Below are 22,183 nucleotides of genomic sequence, written 5' to 3' on the forward strand. Positions count from 1 at the left end.
CAAACCTGCTCCAGCCTGGGCTCCTCTCTCCATGGGTCCACAGGTCCTGCCAGGAGCCTGCTCCAGCGTGGGCTTCCCACGGGGTCACAGACTCCTTTGGGCACACCCACCTGCTCTGGCGTGGGGTCCTGCACGGGCTGCAGGTGGATATCTGCTCCACCGTGGACCTCCATGGGCTGCAGGGGCACAGCCTGCCTCACCATGGTCTTCACCACGGGCTGCAGGGGAATCTCTGCTCTGGTGCCTGGAGCACCTCCTCCCCCTCCTTCTTCACTGACCTTGGTGTCTGCAGAGCTGTTCCTCTCACATATTCTCACTCTCTTTGGCTGCAGTTTGTGTCACCTTGGGTTCTTCCCCCCCCCCCCCCCCCCCAGCTTCTTAAATACGTTATCCCAGAGGCACTACCACTATCGCTTGGAGCCGGCTGGCATTGGCTCTATCGGACATGGGGGAAGCTTCTAGCAGCTTCTCACAGAAGCCACCCCTGTAGTGCCCCCTGCTACCAAAACGTGGCCATGCAAAACCAATACAAAGTGTTTATATACCATCCCTATCAGAGTTCCTTTCCTTGCTTTTGTTGCCTCGGGCAGTGGTAGCAACTTTGGATCCTCCCTGGGTCACACACATCTTTTGAAATGGTGCAGGTACTGTTAGCAGTTTATATATTGCAGTTTAGGATGGCCTGTGTTTGGTTTTCCTTTTTATGAAGTGCTATTTGCTATTGGTGCTATTTGTACTATTCTGGACTTAATAAAATGTCTGGAAAATGCAAATTACATTTTTATTACTACTGTTAAAAGCACCGGTTTTGCCACTGAATACTAAACTGTTTTCAGAAATGGTGTAGTTTGTGGTCTCAGAAGTGTATCTAATATGCTGAGATTAGAGACAAAAGAAGAATCTGAACAGCATTTTGTGGAAAGAGCCATTTTAATAAAGATTTGGTTTATACCTACTGTAAGTATGGTTTCAGTTTTACTGTTAGAATGTAGGTCTAACAGTATTGGCAACACATATTCACAGATTTCAAAATGTAAATGTGTAGTGTGCTTTACTATTTTTGCTAAAAATAAAGTTCATCCTTGGTGTTGCAACTCTGTCAGTGAAGGTATTTTCTCTGAGTTTCATCAGCCAGACACAGTTTATCATTGGCTGTTTTTTCCATTTTAAAAGGCAGCTGATGTCTCTTGGTATGCTACCAACCAGCTCCACATGCAGAGGAATTAATAAATCCTGGTGGTTTTTAAAGATTTCTTTCTCAAGGTCTGTATTCTTTGTTAAATGTGACGTTTAAAATATTTAGGATTGAGCTCAATGTACATCTTCTGCCTAAGTTTGGGGCATAAACAGGATGTTCTGTCTTCTATCAGAAGACCTGTCTTCATGAGCCTCGTAGAAATGATCTTCACTTATTCAAATTCAGCTGAAATCGAATTAATGGTCTCAAATACATGCATGTGTACATATGTGTGAGCACTTACACATACACAGTGTTAGCACTCACCTCTTTCATAACACAGCAACGGGAACGGACTTACTAAAGCTTTGCGACATAAAAATAAGCCTAATGGGTAGTGTATACATGTATATTTTTAATTTTCTGTAACTGTCTCTTTTAATGAGAGAGTTCTATTTTGCTGAGAAAGGATAGATGTATTTTTAAGTGTATGACTTCTTCATTTGGTTTGTTAAGACACTGTCACATAAATGCTGAATGGTACTCTTAGCAACACAGTTCCATCAGTTTGAAGCAAGTATTGTTTTGATTTCTAACTATCGTCGTCATGCTTTTTAAGGCAGAGACAATATATAATAATACAGGTCTTTAATCCTCACTGAGAACTCTGGCAAATCATGTAGCTTTTATTTCTAAAACCCCTTAAGAATAATTTAAATATTTTTTTACATCTTTCTTGACGGTTGTCCTTTTCTTAGAATTACTGACAGTTTTTCTGATAACTAGGTAAAATGGTTGCATGATTTAACAAATAAGAATTTGACGAATAGATCAAACTGTCAGCCTGGCCTCTGCAAAAATGTGGTGACTTCAAGGCTGATAAAGCGTACCGTTTTACTTTTTCCATTGACCAAAAAGAAAAAACAAAGAGGAAGATAGTCCAGTATGTAGTGAGTACTAGAGCAGTTCTCTGGTCATACTAAGATTGGGGTGGGGTGGGGGTGCAGGAACTGAAGGGAGAGTTGAAGCAATTCCAGCAAGTGTTACACATTCTGTATTTAAAATAGATTTGTTGGGTATTTTGAACCTTTACTTCCAGAAAAAAGCAGCATAGGCTAGAGATAGGAATTAATATTGTAAAAGACTTGCTAGAAAGTATAGCTACTAAATTTCATATAATATCTTTTCTTTTTTTAGAATAGGCATGGGTAATTTGCAGTAAATTTTTAATGATCAGCTGGTAACTGGTTGTTCCTTCTTAAGTTTGTTTGCATTTCTCTTTCCAGTTTTGTCACTGATAATATTCTCAAAGTTGGCTGTGGTTAGCAAATACCTGCTTATTGATTGGCTTGTTCAGTATAGACTAGTCTAATATATACTAGACTCTACTTGGTCTTTCTCCTCAATTTCCACAACTAATTTGCCTTGAGAATTTGATTTCCCGTTCTGCTGCAGACACACTGTTTTTCACACTGAAGCTCCTGCTTACTCGGTGTTTTCTACTTCGCTTTTATACCCAGCACACACATGCATAAAAGTATCATTTGGATAAGGCTAATTTTCTGTTTAAGTATAACCATTTATATTCAGTTGTTCCATATGTTGTGTCTACCAAAAGTCTTTCAGTCTCTGTTAATATCTACATGAATGTTTTCATGATGTTACAATTTTGGCTTGAACACCAAAAAGAATTTGTATGTTCAAACACTCCATAATAGTCATTGAACAAATAGCTGAATACGTACTAAAAGGTGACTGCATGTTGAAGAGCAATGTAAGAATAAAATTATAATGAACTAATACTATTACTTTATTAATCAAACACGACTAACAGGTGACACCTACTCATGTACATGGCATACTGCTCCATTATTTCCTTAGTGAAGGACGTCCACAAAATTGGGGTGTAGCATAATATTTATTGTGGCAATCACCCCCTGAATTATTGCTAGCTCAGCCAATTTTGCTTAGTGGTGCTGTTAATCTCAAATACAGCTTTGTATGTATTTTAGAGACCAAAGATAAAGAAAGTAAGTGTTACTGGCCTTGGTAATATAAAAATTGATACTAGGATCGTTTCTGTCACATGAAATGCATTGACATTTTTCTTCAAAAGTTCAAAGAGGGCATTGCTTTTGATCTGAGAGTATTAATCCAAAGCAACTTTCCATACCAAAACTGAAATATTAAGTCTGCACACATTTTTATAAATTCTTCTTCAATGTTAGCCTTGCCCTGATGAAAGAGCACTAATACAGTGATTAGTTTCATTTCCTTTCATCTGCAGAACTAGTACAACTTTCTTGCTTTGTCAATACAGAAAGTAAACAAAGCAGCAGTGATGTAAGCATTTTTATTCATCTTTGAATTATCTTATTTCTGAAAATCAGTTCAATGTCTCAATAAGTTTTCTAATCTGCTGAGACTTGTTCTCCACTACTTCTAAATTATCTGATATGCATATAGAATGTATTGTATGAAGGCAACACAGCAGATAGAGATGTTCCATGTTTGGAATAGGACCTAACTGAGATGACTTAGAAGTTACACTGTTACACACATGGGGTCAGGAACACAGAATAAACTCACATAGGGCAGTTGCTGTATTTCTTACAGTTCCTCCAGAACAAATACCTTAAATAGGCAGCACAATTGGTCTCTCTCTTTTATGAACTTCAGTCAAAAGGGTTCTCAGGTGAAAGGATTCTTATTAACAGAGATTCCTACTGCAGTCCTTATTATTGTGTATTAGCATCCTGACAAAACAAGAGCAGTAAGTGCTCAGCATTTCATTTTTCAAGGTGATTTTCAATGCAGCAGAAGCTCAATATAGGATGCTTTACAGTATCCTTTCAGCTAGTTGGGAAAATAACATCAGTTATTGGAAGTATATTTGCGAATGAAGTCAGCTGTGTTTTGGTTCCCTTCATTTAAGTGCATTACAGAAGCAAATGTGTTACATGACATACATATTGAAACAGGTAAAATCCTTGCCTTTCAAGAAAATTTGTAGTGGCTTCACTTCAATTTCTGAATACTGTTTTAAGGACCAAATACTAATGAAGCAGAGTGAAGTACAGCTTTCTCCTTAACGAATCAGTAATAGTCAGTTTGCAGTGCTCCCTAAAGAATCCTATCTGGGTGAAATATAGTATTCTCTTATTTAAGTATGCTTCTCTTTAAAATAGCTGTCTTCAATTTCTTACACCTAATAGTAATCGGCATAATTCTATTTATAGGTGGTTTTTGCTTGAGTGAATATTAATATTTATATTCAAAGAACAGTCCACTTAAAAATGGGCAAGCTAAATTATTTCACTTGCAGTTTAACAACCTGATCAAGTTGTTATTTTTTCCTCATTTATTGTAATTTGCATTTATTTTTTTTAAAACTGACATAATGTAAATCAGGATAAATAGATACTTTGAAATTAAATACAGATTAATCAGGATGTGAAGGTTAAGTTAAATGACCCAGTATGATGACTTCCACGTACCCTGAAGTTGCATGTTCACATGTTGTTTATATGTAGCATAAACTAAAAATTTGGGGGTTTGCATCATTTTCTTTATAATTTTAAATTGAAATAATAGAAACAGAACTAGAATTACTTTTAAATGCTTTGTCATTTGCTTAAACCAGATTTTTGTGTAGCTGAAAATAATAGAAGTCTGCAGAGTAGTTTACACCTATGCAGATGTTCTTCCTTGTCACTTGCTTTCACACTTGCCATGGTCAAAAATCTGAGGCTTACTTGCCTGCTTCTCCAAATTGGTTTATGCCTCACTTAGAGCAATGTTCAGAAAAACAGCCTCAATGTCACTCAAGTGGAGAAGGCTCCTTCTAATATATGTGAGGAAGGACTACCATAGTCATGCCTCTTAAAGTAATATTTCTCTGAGGAAGAGTGTTAGACAGGTTTGGGGTTTTCTTCCTGTAACATGGAACTTTCCTGCTCACAACAGCAATTGTGGTCTCCTAAGGAGAAGAAAGTTCCACATGAATACCCACATAAGTAACATGTCAAACGTTAGTCATTGTTGTAGTGGCAAGAAATCTGTCTGCTTGAGTGGATACCAGAGACGTCACTGGGTAAGGTGTGAAGCAAAGTTGTTACTTCCCAATACATACCCTAGGATGAAAAATCTGCACAGTTCCATCTTATTTGGTGTGCTTTCAGCTGAGCTTCCATGAAAGGCTTTTTGTTTAGACAGATCAGATAAAGGAATAATTTATTTTCCTTATTGTCCTGGTTTTGGCTGGGATAGAGTTAATTTTCTTTCTAGTAGCTGTTATAGTGCTGTGTTTTAGATTTAACATGAGAATAATGCTGATAACACACTGATATTTTAGTCGTTGCTAAGTAGTGCTTACACTAGTCAAGGACTTTTCAGCTTCCCATGCCCTGCCAGGTGCACAAGAAGCTGCGATGGGGCACAGCCAGGACACCTGACTCAAAGTGACCAAAGGGCTATTCCATACCATATGACGTCATGCTCAGTATATAAACTGGGGGGAGTTGGCTGGGGGGCAGCGATTGCTGCTTGGGGACCGGCTGGGCATCGGTCAGTGGGTGGTGAGCAATTGCATTGTGCATCACTTATTTTGTATATTTATTATTAGACTGTCTTTATCTCAACCCAGGGGTTTTACTTCTTTTTTTTTCCCCAATTCTCTCCCCCATCCACTGGGGGTGGGGGGGAGGGTGAGCAAGCAGCTGTGTGGTGCTTAGTTGCTGACTGGGGTTAAACCATGACACTTATCCTCCAGTACCAGCCTCGAGTGATTTGTTTTCCTCCATAGATTGTGGTCTCATACATATGTACAGGTCAAGCCACAAAAAGGGAAAATGTAGAGGAACAAATCTGGAAAAGCAATGGGATGATCCATAGGAAAAAGGAAGCACTGGGTGGTGAGCAGTCACGTCATCATCCTGAATGTCAGAGTGAGTGAGGAAGAGGAAACCTGCATCCAGGTTATCTCACCCAAGCCTCCAAAAATGAATTACCTGGTAAAGAGTTGTATAATTTCCACTTGCTTTGATAGGCGATGAATTATGGAGTAGACATTTTGCTTCAATATTCACAGATCCCAGCCCAAAACCATTGTATTTTTTTATGTCTTTATGCTACATTTAGAACAATTCTCTGCCTGGTCATGACTGGGAAAATGAATGTATTCATTATGTTAACAACAAATATTAGATTATGGATTTGAGTTCAAATTTAAGCATCTTTTACAGATAAAAAATTTCAGTAAAAACTGAATTTTACTGATATTTCTATATGTTTTAATTTATTTTCTCTACAGATGATTCAGACTATCAGAACTCTAGTTGAAAATACAGATAGCTTATATGAGAAGATAGTACAGTGTCAGAAAGCAGGTAAGTACAAGCTGTTTTTTAAAAATATTATAAAGAACTTACTGCATCTTTCTTTATTTTCCAACATTTTTAATCAAGTTTATTTATTAAACCATAACAAAAAAACCCCCCAACAACCAACCAACAACAACAACAAAACAGTAACAGTGAAAAGGACATTTCAAATTATAGAAATCAAAGATCCACAGAATTACATCTTGACTTTGGAAATTGTGAGCATTTTATATATGGACAGTAGCTTGTCAATATAGTCATTTCCACAAATGCAAACATAGGATTACAGGAAAGAAAGAGAATGATCTTCCTTCACAATGAAATTTTTTAACCATTTACTCCTATGTCCTCTTTTACTACGTGAGAACTTTTCCTCTTTTGTCATGGTAGCCTAATGCCTTCAAGAGCCTTGGTGAAGTACCTTGCCTTCTGATAATTACATGACAGTAGTTCATATATTTCATCCCTGCATTTCTCTAGATCTGTTGGGTGGATAACCTCTGGTTCTGCTGATTTGTTACTATTTTATCTATTCAGAGTAAAACCGGTTTTGCAGACAATTACATCTTCTGTGTCAGGATTTTCAAACCACATGGATGCAAAAAGTCTTTTTTTAAACTTTGTTATGACCTATTGGTCCCACAGATTCTCTGAAGGTTTTTCTGTTTCTGATATAGATTTGAAACAGATTGTATAGATAGTTCTTAATCCCTTCACAAATTGCCCTTTTTCACCTGATACATTGTAATGGTTTTCTCATTTGGACAGGATTGAGTTTTGAAGGTTTCCTTCTTAATTTGAATAGCATGTCTGACCTTGTTGTTTAACCATACTTGTTTTCTTTTCTTAAGTATTTTTTAAACAATGTTATCAATTTGCTCAGAGTAATGATGCATTGCATTTTGCATCAGAAACAGGAAGTCTGCCAGAGAGACAGTCAAATTGTCTACAACCATGTCTTGCGTGACTCAATAGGGACAAAACCTTTTTATATACATTTTTATCTATCTGATATTCAGCATCCTGCAGCTCCCATCCATCTTCCATGATTTTCTTCCATTCTGTGATCTGCTTCTCTGCTCTCCTGTAAATTTCAGTCTCTTTTATTCGTTCTCTTTTTCCTGGAAAGGAAAAAAATAATGCTCTTCCACCCTCACCCTTCCTTTACAAACTCTTTTCTGTTAGCAGTGTCTTTCAACTCAGATCAGCAGCAGGAAGGCTTACCCACTCTGAATTTCTAGTTCTCCCCTTTGTTCACAGCACGCATTCCTCAAACTCTGTGAACTAAATTTAGTCAAACTACAGAACTGTCAAAATACTTGAAAATTCTAATTTGTCCTATTTACTTCAAGCTGTCAAACATAAATAATCATGAATACCATGAGTGGCAAAATATTGTTTCACATATCTTGTTGGTAGATGCAGGGATTTATCTACAATGCCAAACTCAAAATATATCATGCTGCCATAAGGACATTGTCTTGTAGACTTGTACGCTTACTTCTTGAGTCATCTCCCATTTTTGTGGTGATAGTGTGCCATATTTTTTTCGCTTCATCAGTGTTTCAAGCAGTTTAGATCCTTCGTTAGAGGTAAGGCAAAAGCTAATTGCCTCTTTTACCTCATATTTTAGAATTGTTGCCCTTCAGAAAAAATTGCTTTCTACTAGCTCATACGGATTCCAGTAAACTTGAATATGTCTGATTTTCTCGAGTCTTACAACCTTATTTTACATGAAGTGCAGCTGGGTCCAAGAATCCTTTGTTTAAGAATGCTAAAGACTTAAAGCCCATGCTAAATAGTGGAGAGATTTTGATCTCATTTAAATGAGAAACCTCCAGCATGGTGACATAAGCCTAAGTATGGATTATGTAATAGATCCTGCTATTTAGGGCAGCTTTAGCCCCGCAGGGTCAAGGTACTTCTTAAGATGAATGAGCTGAATTGAACTACCTTTTAATATCAATGGGTTTTGATGATTTTCTTATGACTAATTGATCTCATGATCTCAGTAGATGCTACTCTGTTTAATTCCGAGTAAAAGAGTATATGTTTTCCTATGTAGTTTCTTGATAAGGAAAAAGCACAATTATGCCCATGTCTAGGCTTTTTTGTTCTGTGGCTCAAAGAGTGAAAAAGCTGCTAAAGTAAGAAGAAATACTCAAGCTGCCAATAAGCAGTAAATTCTTGTTGCCATGAACAGGCTTATAAGAGAAATCTGTTAAACAGGCAAAGTTGACTCACTGTATTAAACCATTTTCTAACTTGAGTTTAATAGTAAGACTTTTGGCCTCCTTTAAAATTCAGAACTAGTTTTAAAATAAATGCAGTGTTATTTCTTACTTAGGTTGATGGCCTATTGAATAAGCAAAGATAGAATTCTTGAGATGGCTCTTTTCAGAATTCAGGTTCTTTGCTATTAATATTCTCATAAGAATATGTAACTGTAAACTTCCCTCCTCATTTTGGTTTCTTAAAATTAAACCACATGAAAAAAAGTATTTGTTTTCTTTATGTCAACATATTAATTTCAGCTCAACACATTCTGTGCTTAATTAAATAGTTATTGAAAGCATTTTAGATACATTAACTAATGAAATGATACGGGAACATAATATTGCTTTGGTTCCCACTGTACTTCTTATTCTTTAACAGAATTGAGAAAAAGGTCTGCATAACTTCAAAATGATTGCAGTGCCATTTATTTTGTTGCTATTAAACCAGCTAAAGAACCTGTAAGAAAATAGAATGTAGGTGCTAAAGGGAATTTAAAGACAATCCAGTCCATCCCCTTAATCTGTTAAAGACCTAAAGCTCCCCTGTATCTTCTCTAGAGTAAAGAATTTGAATGTCCAGGTCACCTTACCCATCCCTAGCCTCCTTTGCTCCCAACTCCCATCATTCTTTTACTGCTCCTTTGAATCTTGCATTCTTTTGCTTTATAATTTGAATACTGCCTGAGCTCATCACTGGTTAAAAGAGAGAACCACAGCTTAGGAATTCCTTTTGGTGTTCAGCAGTGGGAGCTCAAAAGGACATGTGATGTTCCAAGTATTCATTAAATGATTGGGGGGCAAATAATGAGGGAATACAGTTTGCTGGTGACAATTATTGAACATGATCAAATGTAGATATGACTGTGAAACAGTAAGGAGGATCTTGTGACACTGAGAATTATAAAACAACGTGTGAAATGTAACATCAGTAAGACTAAATTAATGTATGTAGGGGAAAAAGTAGCCTTGACAATACCTACAAGAAATGGTCTCTAAGTTTTCTGTTTTAATTCAGGAAACGAAGTTATTGTATACAGTTCTAACAGTGCCAGTTTGCTTCTAATATCATACATAAATACGCATTCCAGCACTATGTGCTGATAATTCATATCACTTTTTTTCTGTCTGGTTTTAGAAGTATAACCTTCCGTAGTCATCTGTGCAGCCAGAACTCTTTGTTCAGGTTCTTATCGTCTGGGACCTCAGCTACACTATCCTTTTCTCTCAGTTTGACCATTATAGTTTTGCTTTATGTATGTCATTTTCCCGGCTGCTGTTTTGATGATGTTTGTTCCTATATTAATTTCTCTACTTTTTCCTTTTTGTACATCAAGACTGAGCTGCTTTCACTTTTCTTGTGTTTGCTCATTTGGTAGCAAGAGTTTCCACTGCCTGATAGATTGTCAGCCATCGTCATGCGTTCTATCATGTTGTCCCACAGGCTCACTGTAAACATCCACCAGGCTACTTCCTTTGAACTGGTTTTTAAAATTATCCCACAACTATAGCTAGATTGACACATGCCCTCCTACCACCTTAACCAAAATAGTTTTCATTGCTTCCTTGTACTCCCCACTCTTCCTTTATCCATCTGTTCTCTTTTTACCTCATACTTCGATTCTAAGTTGTTGGAGCAGACACTGTCTTATTTATTCCATCTGTACAGTGACTAAAACAGCAGGGACTTAGTTTATGAAATAATGCAAGTAGTAAAAGACGTAAAATGAGTACATTTGCTAAAATGTACTCCAAAGCAGTTCTTCACCACTGTCAGAAACAGGATACAGTTTTCAGAAAGGGAATATCCAGCTATTCTGGATGCTGTCAAAGATAAACACAGTGCACAACAATATCCATTGGGAAAAAGTTATGTCTGAGCTGCATGCAGAAAAAGATTAGGATGATGGCCATACAAGCACTGCAAATACTTCTTGCAGTTGAAAATTAATGTAATCAATTCTGTTCAAATAGCTCTTACTCTCAGTTCCCCACTGTTACTGCTTAAGCTTTTCAGCAAAGCAACATGTTTACTGAGCTGTTTCTTTTACTAGCCATAGACAGGGTTTAAAAAAAAGCAGAGTTAGTAAAGCGTTATAATCGGTATGGTCAAAAGACAAATTTTGTAACGTGTTATTAGCTGAAGCGCTGAAAAGTTGAACAGGCTTTCAGATACACATTCCCCTTCATATTTTAAACAATAGCTACCAACAGTAACAGTTACATGTTGGGGAAATGGCTCTGGGTTTAACTAATTGTGTTAATCAGGCAATCTGAAAGAAAAAGGTACCCAACTTCTACGGAGCAGAAAGTGATATTAAAGAAAGGGGAAGTTACATTGCTGTGGAAGCGAAAGAGATAGTCATTACTATTTCCAGTGAAACAACGTTGGCTTAGCAGGATCTGGAGACTGGGAGAAATTATAACGTGCCATAAGTCAATGTCTTTATTAAGTCTGTTTTCTAGCATTCAGTAAAATCAGGATCTTTTTTCCTTAGACTTTCATTGGTCTCTCTTGAGGATCAAGGCTGATAAATAAAAGATGGAAACAGCAGTTTGTGGAAAAAATCCTCTGCCTTCATAGCTCTGTGTTTCTGCCCTTTATTGACAGGATTAATTAATTCTCATACATGGTAGTTGCTTAATTTCACCCACGTTCAGAAATGTAGTCTGACTGCCTGGAGGACTGTCCTTGTGGATCAAAGTTTTCCCTACCTTGGGGGTGAAATACCAAGAATCTTCTTTTCAGAGCAAATGTTTTAAAATGTGAAGGCCTGGTTTTCTGTGTATTTTGTAGGACTGCTGTTTTGGAGGTACACAAAAAGTGTTGGTGTGTGGATTTTATGTGTTTTGTAGCTTGATATGCATTTTGTTGACTTTGGTGTCTAGAAGATTAATGTTACATAGGAGTGTTCTTGAAAGTGTTTGAGGAAGGTGGAGCTGGTTACTCAACCCCTGGAAGTAACCGACTTTTAGTTAAATGAAGGCCAAATGTCACAGATGTCCTCTTTGTAACTTCGCAACTGTAAGCTTGGTGCTGCAACGACTTTGAATCTCTTCTGATAGTGGTTCATAAAGAAGTTGGTGACCATCTTATGTTATAAGTGGTTCCCCAGCATTAAAGAAATTGTCTTATGTTGACAACTGAATTACTGTGATTGTGTATGGAACTGTATGAGTCTGGATTGGAAGACTAAGTACTAATACAGTCCTTTCAGAGAGGATGGCTTTCAGCAGGCTATGATGCCATTGTTGTTTAGGATGTTGGGATAAGAAGGTTATGTCAGGCATAGAATTTGTCTTTGCTGCTTTTAAAGAATCAAAGGGCAACAGGCACCAAAATGTATTTTTAACCATCTAAGTAGAGGCTGTCTGTGTCTTGGGAACATTTCCAGTTACTGTGGAGATCCTGCACATTGCCAAAGAAATTGAAATAATGAAAAAATACTGAACAACTAATTTACTTAATGCATTATTTTGTCAAGTATTAATCTAAGTATTTTGAATGCAAATAATTCAGACCTGGAGCTTCTTGAAGCTGAAGCACAGCACACTCAGAGTCTGCAAAGAAATTCTGATTCTCTAGTTATGACATAAAATGTTTTGGGTGAATTCAGTGGGAAGTAGGTGCTTGGAAGTACTTGAGGATCTCATCCTTGTTCCTGTTAAGACTCAGTTTCTCAAGTTAGTAGTGATACTTAAGATAATACAGAGGTGCTCTAAGTATTATTTATTAAGGTACATTTTAAATCTTTGTGTAAAGTGTTCTGTAAGCAAAATATGCGAGAATTTACAAGTATAGTGACTTCTGTTGCTTCTCTAACATGACTTCCTTGATTTGTTGTTGAGGTGATCTGGTAGTCAGGCTCCTTTCCCAATCACTTTTCTAATAAACTTTGTTTTAAGAGGAAATTGTTTGAGAGGCTGAAATACCTGAGTGTTGAAGGAATATAATCTGAAATAAAAATATTAAGAAACAAATTTAATGCTGTAAAAAATTAAAGCCCCAGCTTTCAAAGATGTGGCTAAGTGTGCCAGTTGTATGTGCAGATGAAATATTTATATGTGGAAATGAGTACTTACAGCATAAACTCTTTCCTAGAATTCTTTCCTTTCCTATATTACCATTTAACCTACAGAGTGTAGGAAGAAATATTTTAATGTATAAAGTGCTTTCTTGGATTTCTTTTTTCTTGTAAAGAACAAATCTGTGTGCAAATTATTCAGAAATACAGAACTTTGTAAGATTCGTGATGAGTGTACATAGTAATTGAGCTGCAATATGTGGTAACCTAATCAAGAGCTGTATGGTATTTTCCTTCCATTTTAAAAATATTTAAACTTTATTTCATTTTTATTACTTACTTATTACTCTCTTGAAAAGTATTTAAAAATTTGTTTCTGAAAAGTTTGCTTTTAAATCAAAATTCTCTACCAAGAATGAAATAAAATACATTTGGCTTGACTGAAGTTAAATGCTTACCTGCAGTATAATCAGTGTGTCTTTTATATAGGTATAGACAAACGTTGTTTGCTGCCCATTTCATAGTAGGCCTACTCAGTATATACATTTATTGCCAAAGTTTTACCATTGTGCTATTTCATTGATAAAGTTCTTTGTTAAGAGAAAAAACCTATACCAGGAGGAGCCCACCTGCTGTGTAGTCATGTCTTGGCTAGGTTGTAAATCATGCTCTCGGCAAGAAAGCTTTCATCAAAGACAACAAACGAGTATGTCAAGTAGAAATTTGGCTTTAGAAATACAGTATAGCAAGTGTTGTGCTGACTGTTTTGCTAAGGATTCCTTGAAAATTAGTATCTAAACTCTCAGTTAAAGAAAAGGTGTGAATTTTTTTCCTATCAACTTAAGTTGTATGCCAGGGCTTTGTGATAGTAACTCTTACAAAAGCAAACAAATTGCAGAGTTCCAAACGGTCTGAACTCCTGCCTTACACGCATGCACTCCGATTCTCCATGTTTCGGTCTCTCTTCACATCTTGATTTTAATAACCATGTAGTTAACATGAGAGTTTTCCAACAGATATATGTGTATGGTACAGTACAAAAGCAAAAATATAAATACATTGACTTACATTGAGCTCATTGACTTAAGGCTACTTGCTTTTTTAATATATGCATCTTCAGTAGTTTAAAAATAGCAGAATCACTTAATGCTGCTTTATATGTCACATTTTAATCAATATCTTCAGTCTAGTACCTTGGAACTATAGTGAAAGCCCAGTAGTAGGAGGAATTGCTAACTGACTTTCAATAGGTGTCATTTCTAGTTAGTAATTAAGGATACTGAATTTCATATGAGGTTATTTCATTTTGAAGAAATTAAGAAGCGATTTTTTCCAAGCTAAATATAGTTGGAAATTAGTAACTTTTAATAGTATCTACAATGTTGTTTCTGAAATATATCCACAAATAAAACGTTTTTTCCTGAAGGTACAATGGTGGCACTACAAAGCCAACATATCCAATATTCAGGGCAGCATTTCAAGCATCAGCAAAAGAATAACATAAATATTATAAGCTCACATACTTTTAAGGTTTTGTATCTTCTGAACATATTTGTAACAATTAAAATACTGATTAAAAAATCCAGGCTATAAAATAAAGCTAAGGTTCTAATCTGGAAGTTATTCTGACAAGTGATAGCGCAGAATTCTTAGCAGCCCATGAAGACTGTTGTATTGCCTTGTATGTTTTATTTAGGAAAGAGATTTTTGTTATTGCATTATGTCATAGCAATAAGACACCCCAGTCTCTATACTGTCATATCAGTTCTTGTTCAGTTTATGGACATAAACACTCCATCACAATATGCTGAGCATAAATTATAGCAGATTTGAGGTCTGCCATGTAATATTATTTAGAGGATTCATCACACAGCTGCTTGAGGAAACACAGGACTGGTAGGTCCTGAAGTCTACTCCCAGGTACAATTTTTGGAAATTGAATATATCAAGCTCAATTTTAAAATGAATATGAGTTTTTTATTTGAGTAATTTTCTCCTTTTCAAGGCTGCTTACAGAATCACATCTACAATAGTTATAAATTTTGCATAAATTCCAATTTTACTGATGGATGTTCATTCTAATATTGTCCTTTAGCTGAAATGATGACTCTTTGATGTCCAAGGTCTTACCTGACTGATGTGTGTCTAGAGAGCAATTGCTCCTCTTTTGGTTTTCTTTTTGCTAGACTAACCAAGCAAAATTTTATTAGTGTCCTCGCATGATGAAGGGTTCCTATTGCATTGATAACTTTATAGCACTTCTCTTTTCCCCATGCTGTTTGAAGTTACTGAAAATGGGTGAAAAGAATTGTACATAAAATCTCAGAAGAGCATCTTCAATGGTAAGGTATTCCCAGGAGGGATGAAGTGTTAAAGCCATCTAATACATTCCAGGGGTGGGAGAGAAGGTCTGAGAGAGAAGGAAAAGCTGAGACAATAGTAAAATTCAAACTAAACTAATCAGCATTCACTGGGGAACCAGCAAGTGATTCTGCAATGAGGGAGGAAAACTAATATTAGGAAATACTGAAGAACTGCTTATGATAAAGCTTAAAAAAAATAAGTGTACTGCAGTGGAGAAGGATATGCTGTGAAATCTTTGATTATGACTGGGAAAAATTGTTGGTAGTATTTTGTTCAGTTTTAAAACCTGCTGTTGAATCATGCTGTTGCTATCTTGTTACATATGTAACTGTATTTACATGACTACAATAGTTGGGATGAATGTTTCACTGAAAAGCTGGCCCTTAACATGGAAGATAAATCAGATTATGAAAGATGGAAGTGTTTTTATTTTACAAGCACTTAGGAAATTGTATGGCTTCTGTCAACTAGCCCTTACTTCCAGAGGAATAGGGGTGACCAGCCTTCTTAATGCAGTTTAGGCAAACTAAGTGCCCTGATATTCCACAAGCAGAAACTCAGAAGAGAATCAAGTAAGGAAGTTGAAACCTCATCACACTGACATAGGTGGTAGAGTTACCACAATTTAACAAGTTCAAGAAGGGTCAAAAGTAGGAGCAAGCCAGTCAGCCCCACTTCAATCCGTGGGAAGGTAGGAGTAAATCCACTTGGAAACCATTTCCAAACACATGAAGGACAAGAAGGTGATTGGGAAAAGTCAGCATGGGTTTGCAAAGGGGAAATCAGAGTTAACCAACCTGACAGCCTTCTACAATGAGGTGGTGAGTGGCTTGACAGAGGAGGGGACGGCAGTGGATGTTTTTTATTTTGATTTTACTGAGGCTTTCAACACTGCCTCTCGCAACATCTTCAGAGAGAAACGAAGGAAGGAAGTAGAGGCCAGAGAAGTGGGCAGTGAGGGGGGCTGAAAACTAGCTGACCAGCCAGGCTCAAAGCATTGTGATCGGCAGCATGAAGTCCATCTGGAGGACAGTCACCAGTGGTGTGCCCCAGGGGTTGATACTGGAGCTACTACTGATTAAACATCTTCATTTATCACCCGGATGACGGGGCACAGAGCACATCCTCAGCAAGTTGACAGAAGGTACAAAACATGGAGGTGGTTGGATACAGCAGATGGTTGTGCTGCTACTCAGAGGAACTTTGATAAGCTGTAGACTTAAGTGGGGTGCCAGGAACCTCATGAAGTTCAGCGAAGGGAAGTGCTGAGTCCTGTACCTGGAGAGGAATGACCCCATGCACACCCCAGTGTAGGCTGGAGGCTGACTGGCTGGCAAGCAGCTTCAGAGAAAAGGGCCTGGGTGTCCTGATGGACAACAAGTTGAACATACCTGAGCAAGTGCATCGCCAGAAGACCGAGGGAGTCGGTCCTTCCCCTCTACTTGGCATTGGTGAGGTGACAGCTGGAGTGTTCAGTTCAGTTTGGGGCTTTCCAGTACAAGAAAGAGATGGACTTACTGTCCAGTGCAGGGCCACAAAGAGAGTTAAGGGACTGGAGCATCTTTCATAGGAGGAGAGGCTGAGGGAGCTGGGACTGTTCAGCTTGGAGCAGAGGAGGCTCAGTGGGGATCTTGGGTGGTCAAACACTGGAAGAGGTTGCCCAGAGAGGTTGCAGAGTCTCGCTTCTTGGTGCTATTGAACAGCCAACTGGACACAGTCCTGGGCAATCTGCTCTACCTAACCGTGCTTTGAGCAAGGACTAGACGATCTCCAGAGGTGCCTTCCAACCTCAACGATTGTATGTAAATAAGGATTTTAGTAAAGTTGACATCTCTAATGAAAAAGAACTTTTAGAACGGAGCTTTCTGGCTCAAGATAACAATGAATAGTAACTTCATTATAGATAAAAATGTTTGTGGAATGGGCACAAATTAAAAACCAGGAAATTCCATCTGAGGACAAGAAGAACACACATCCTACCTAATCTTCATGATCACTGAGAAGCTTATAGATGATATCCTTTTTAATGTCTGCCAGTAAAAATGGAAAACATGAGTAATGTACTTTTTGGATTAAGCAGGTGGTATATGCAGAAATATATTAAAGAATGATAAATCAGGTTAGTATTATTGTTATCATCCAAGAGCTCTTAGTGAGTGACTAGTGGACTAGTAATTCTACAAATAGTTAAGCCTCGTGAAAGTAATTTGCTTACTGTATCTTAATTTTTACTTGCAAGGAGATAGAAAAGTATGCATATTTATTAAAAAAAAAAGATAGTTAACATCCAGTTCTCTTTCATGAATAGTAAAGGCATTTTTGCATGAGTTTATATGAACATATTTTTCATTTTATTAATTTTGCTGCAAATGCAAAGCTCTTCACTCTTTTTTCCTTTTTCTTTTATCTTCTAAGTAGTCAGTTTTGGTTTGGAATTTAAAACTTTTGTTATAACCTTGCCACTATTAATGCATTAAATAGTCAGTTCCAAGACAAAATGCAAGAAAAACAAGCAGGAACGTAGAAGGCGAATACCAAGAGAGATGTAGCCAACAGTTAAATGCTGTGCTGTATTCATACTTTAAAATTAAGCTGGCCATATATTGCATAGCAAATATAATTCCTTCCATTCAACAGATGGAAAAACTGAGACTTAGAGGTGAAATAATCCATTTCAATTTATCAGGCAAGCTAGTAATAGAAATAAAATTCATATCTTCTTGTCCTTGCTTGTATGTTTTGGCTGAGTAGGATAGCTTTAGTTTAGCACGGTAATGGGGAGTTGCCCTATCCACTCTGTAAGAGGTGTTGAGGAGAGGGGCATGATGAGTGCTCTTTAAGCAGAAGGCACTTGTTTGCTGAGGGTTCACATGTGTGTGGTCTGGTAGGATGATCTGACTTTGTTTCATATTCTGAAAAAGGGCACTGAGATGTTGCTGAGTATTAATATTTAGCTAGAGTGGAGTGACTTTGACAGAACAGAAATGTAACATGGCATAAGTGTAAAGAAGGAAGAGAGTCACCATAGAAAGTATTCAGTGAACCAGAAAAGAGCTCTTCTGGCTAGCAGAATATGTGGTCACCACTGCCTTTGCGTTTGAGATACTAGTGACTTTCTATACCTAAGAATAATCTGAAATCTGCAAAGCACCAATTTCACATCGATCATGCAGGCCCTCAGGATTATTCTTAATCTCTCTGTGAGCAGCTTCAGTTCAAGGTTATCATCGATCACTAGTGCCCATGGATTTGAAGGGCAGTATTGATAAAGATGGAAGAAGTTTAGCAATATAGTGTCAGAATTCATGGTACAGATCAGAAAATCTGTATTTTCATGGTGGCTCTAGAAATACAATGTTGTAAATATGGATCTGTGCATAATCTTTCCATGATCATATTGGGAGTTTATTTTTTTGGATGATGTGAACAGCAAATGGATATTTGGAAACTGTGATGGATGAATGAGCTGTAATTTCTCACCTGGTTAGAAAACTGGGGGAAATATAGTATGAATGGTTTACTTGAGGCTGTACTCTAGAGGCAGAGTCAGAGCTATGGAGAAGTGTTTGAAATAAAAATGATACAGTAGTTTAATTCAGGGAAAATATTTGCCATTTATTTTCCTTGCAGAAAAATGTAAAATAGCAAGAAAAGCTAAAAAGAACAATCTTGTCTTGCAAATGAATTTATGAATAATTTTTAAAATGTGTGTATATATATGTGGGAGTAAGGTAAGGGAATGTACAATGAAAACATTCAGTCACATCTCTTTCTTGTAATGAGACATGAGTGTGGGGTAGAGAGATTATGGAGAATAGATACTATAATGTCCTTAAAAGTCAGTCTGCCCTAGGATTGACAGCCAATGCAAGTTTGTATGCTTATTCCATGATAATTAATTACATGTAAATTTTGAAGCATGTATATTCACTGGGCAAATAGAAGTTCTCAATCAACATAGTCAAAATTATAATTTGTAATTAAGCTATAACTTGGTTTTACGTTCATAGATGTAAGTCACAACCACTTGCCAACTTTTGCCCTCAAAATATCCTTTATATTATCACTGATGGAGATCCTGAGAGTGAAATTTAATGTATGACTTCCGTAGGAGAGTTGCTGGAATCCATGTTGGGTTGATGTGTGTACCCGTGGAAGGACATTTTACTTCCCCTGTATGAAGGAAACTGTTTCAAATATATTTTTGTATGACTTGTAACAGCAACATGGAAAGCAGATTATTTTTCTTACATCTGTGCAGTGTGCTGGGTTAAAACTAAAGTTCTGGTCACTCTACTCAATGTTTAGATCAAGCTAATCTGAACTTTGCCAAAAATTTTTGGTTTGTAAACACAGTAGTTTACATGGGTGTGGTAAAATGTCATTGGGGGTTTGCTTGGCTCTCCTCCTTCACAGCTTTTCCTTTTCTCCTCAGGGGCTGGCCCCTGCACATAAGCTGTTAGCTGGACAACTGTGATGTAAATTTAGTGCATAAAAGAGCAAGGCACAAAATAAATTTGTTGGGATAGCGTATTTCATGAAATTACTGAATTACTGTTTGTTTTATAGCAACTCACAAAAAGGTTTTTACATGTGGTGCAACAAATTCAGTTGTGCTTAAAGAATATTTTTGTATAGTAAATGTTTGCTTGGCTCCATCTTTGTATGGCAGTGAACCAACAGGTACTTCAGTGTGGATTTTAGCTTAGAGAGATTTGTGTATATTGGCATGTTGTATAACATTGCACATTACTAGATCAGATACATTTGTGCTTGAAGAGTAAAATTTCTGAAGCTTTTTCACTGTCGTTTTGCCTTAATAGTTTCAAATCACTCTCTCTGTGATCACAAATGTGCATTAAAATAGATACTATATTCCTCCCTCTCTTATTCTCCACAGCAATGGAGTTTCATGAAAACCTGCACAATATAGGAGCAAGAGAAGGCTTAAAAGAAAGAAAACTGCAAAAATCCGTAGAAAGTTTTACATGGAACATTACAATTTTAAAGGTAATGTGTCTTCCTTTGGTTAGTTACTATATTTTTCCATTCATAACTGACATTCTAATATTGTTACTGGTCATTCTTATGTGTCACAGTTCAACTGGATTTATTCACTTTTATAACCATATTCAGTTTAGCTTATATAACTTGAAAACACAGCAGACTTGCAATGTGAATTTTTCTTACTTTCTATTGTTGTAGGGCACTTTCATTTAGTTTGTTAACGGGATCCACTGTAATCTTACATGGGTGAAGCAATGAATATTGATTCTGGTGAAGTGATTCGGGCTGGGGGAAAGTTACGCCGCTGTTTAAACCCTGCTTTGTGATTTGAAAGGGAGCAAGAGTGTTTAAGGTTAATGCAGTTGTTGTGAAACAAAAGGGAAGCTGTTGAAACTGGAGTCAGTGATGAATGGTGATTAATGATACATATGAATTATATTAGTAATCGAGACTGGAGTAAGTTGAGTGTGTATGAGCGGGAGATTCTCTTTGCATTTTGTTGAGTGCATTTGCTTACGTTTTGACACAAGAGTAAGTGATGAAGTATAAAAAAGCGTTCAGCCAGAGACCCTCGGGAAACTAGAGGGACATGTGGAACAGTTCAGGTTTCTTATCCCTGTCTTTCATCTCAGCAGAGTATATCAAAATTTATAGAGATAGCAAAACTGTCTCCCTTAATTTATTCCCTTGACACTATACTTCTATCCCCAATTATTCAAATTTTGTGTTTACATCCACTAATGAGTTCTTCTCTCCCACTCAATCAGATATGTCATGACTACATTAAACTTTAAAGTCTGTTTTAATTATAAATAAAATTATTTTCTCCCACATATTTTTTTTTATTTTTAGTTTACTGAAAATAGAATTCCCTATCACCACTTCTTACAGTGAACTACTACAGAAAAGCAGTAATACACATGTATTTCTCCAGCTTTCCATTTTGGTTTCAACTGTTAAACTTTTCACGGTATTGCTTGGTACTCCGGTCCCCCTTGTGTTACACTGCACAAGTCCAGTGCAGAGGAGAATCAAAAAGCAGTTAAATTTGCTACAGCGTGTACAGTTAATACATTCTAAAAATATGCGTGCAGGTTCTGCTTATAGGTAAAAGGACCAGACTATCAGTTTTGCTTTATTAGAGCGGAGTTTCCTGAAGACAGTGTATGGGACGTGTCAAGTACCATGCCTGTGCTACCTAGGGATAGGGAGGAGGGGAGTCAGTTCAGTGGGTTTGGGCAAATGTCAAGGAAATAAATGCTTATCCCTTCACTTTTCCATCAAAGGTATTGGATATCAGCAAATCTGTTTTAATGCTGCCTGAAATAGCAGTACCTTTGCTTCATCTCTGCTTTCATTCAGAACATAAGGGCTCGGGGGGCGGAAGTTTGTTGTTGATGAGTGACTGAAACGTGAAGTCGTGATCTCTGCCTAAGCCAGGAATCGGAGAACCCGCATGGTAGATCTGGCTCTTCAGAGCATTGAACGGCCTTTGTGCAAATCCTTGGCATTAACATAATTATGAAGTTAGCAGGCCTTCCTTTCGAAGAGATTATGGAGAAGATCCCTTCAACATTGACTTGTGTTTTTTTCTACTCACAGATTAAGGTCCTTTCGGTAGGAGGGTACAATTTGTCCCATAATTAATACTTTATACTTTATCAAAAAAATTGGTGACATGTTTAATCAGCCTGTTGTCGAAACTTTAACAGGAGGTGTTACAGAAAGTTCTGGTATGTTGTTATATCTTAAAAGTTATTTACAAGTATTACAGTTCACATAGGCATCTATTAAGTGCTGTTATTCACATTTGGATGTACAGAAAGTTAGAGGTTTTGATTTGTTTGAAGTAGCACATTGAGCTTTTTCACTCCAGACTCTTTAACTATAGGCTGTAACCATAACTTGTCTTGCATTACATAATTAAATAGATAGAGTTTATCGGTTTTTAAGACA

General features: G+C 37.0%; 1 protein-coding gene across 1 annotated transcript in view; it reads left to right on the forward strand.

Annotated features, from left to right (window-relative positions):
• Positions 1-22,183, forward strand: part of PLCL2 (phospholipase C like 2) — a 46,998-nt gene that overhangs the window by 17,483 nt on the left and 7,332 nt on the right. Inside the window, exons 3-4 of the mRNA XM_075704814.1 lie at positions 6,489-6,564; positions 20,121-20,230. Coding sequence (XP_075560929.1) covers positions 6,489-6,564; positions 20,121-20,230 — 186 coding nt within the window. The remainder of the gene's footprint in view (positions 1-6,488; positions 6,565-20,120; positions 20,231-22,183) is intronic.

The sequence above is a fragment of the Pelecanus crispus genome, chromosome 2 (assembly GCF_030463565.1).
Source record: "Pelecanus crispus isolate bPelCri1 chromosome 2, bPelCri1.pri, whole genome shotgun sequence".
Classification (NCBI taxonomy): domain Eukaryota; kingdom Metazoa; phylum Chordata; class Aves; order Pelecaniformes; family Pelecanidae; genus Pelecanus; species Pelecanus crispus.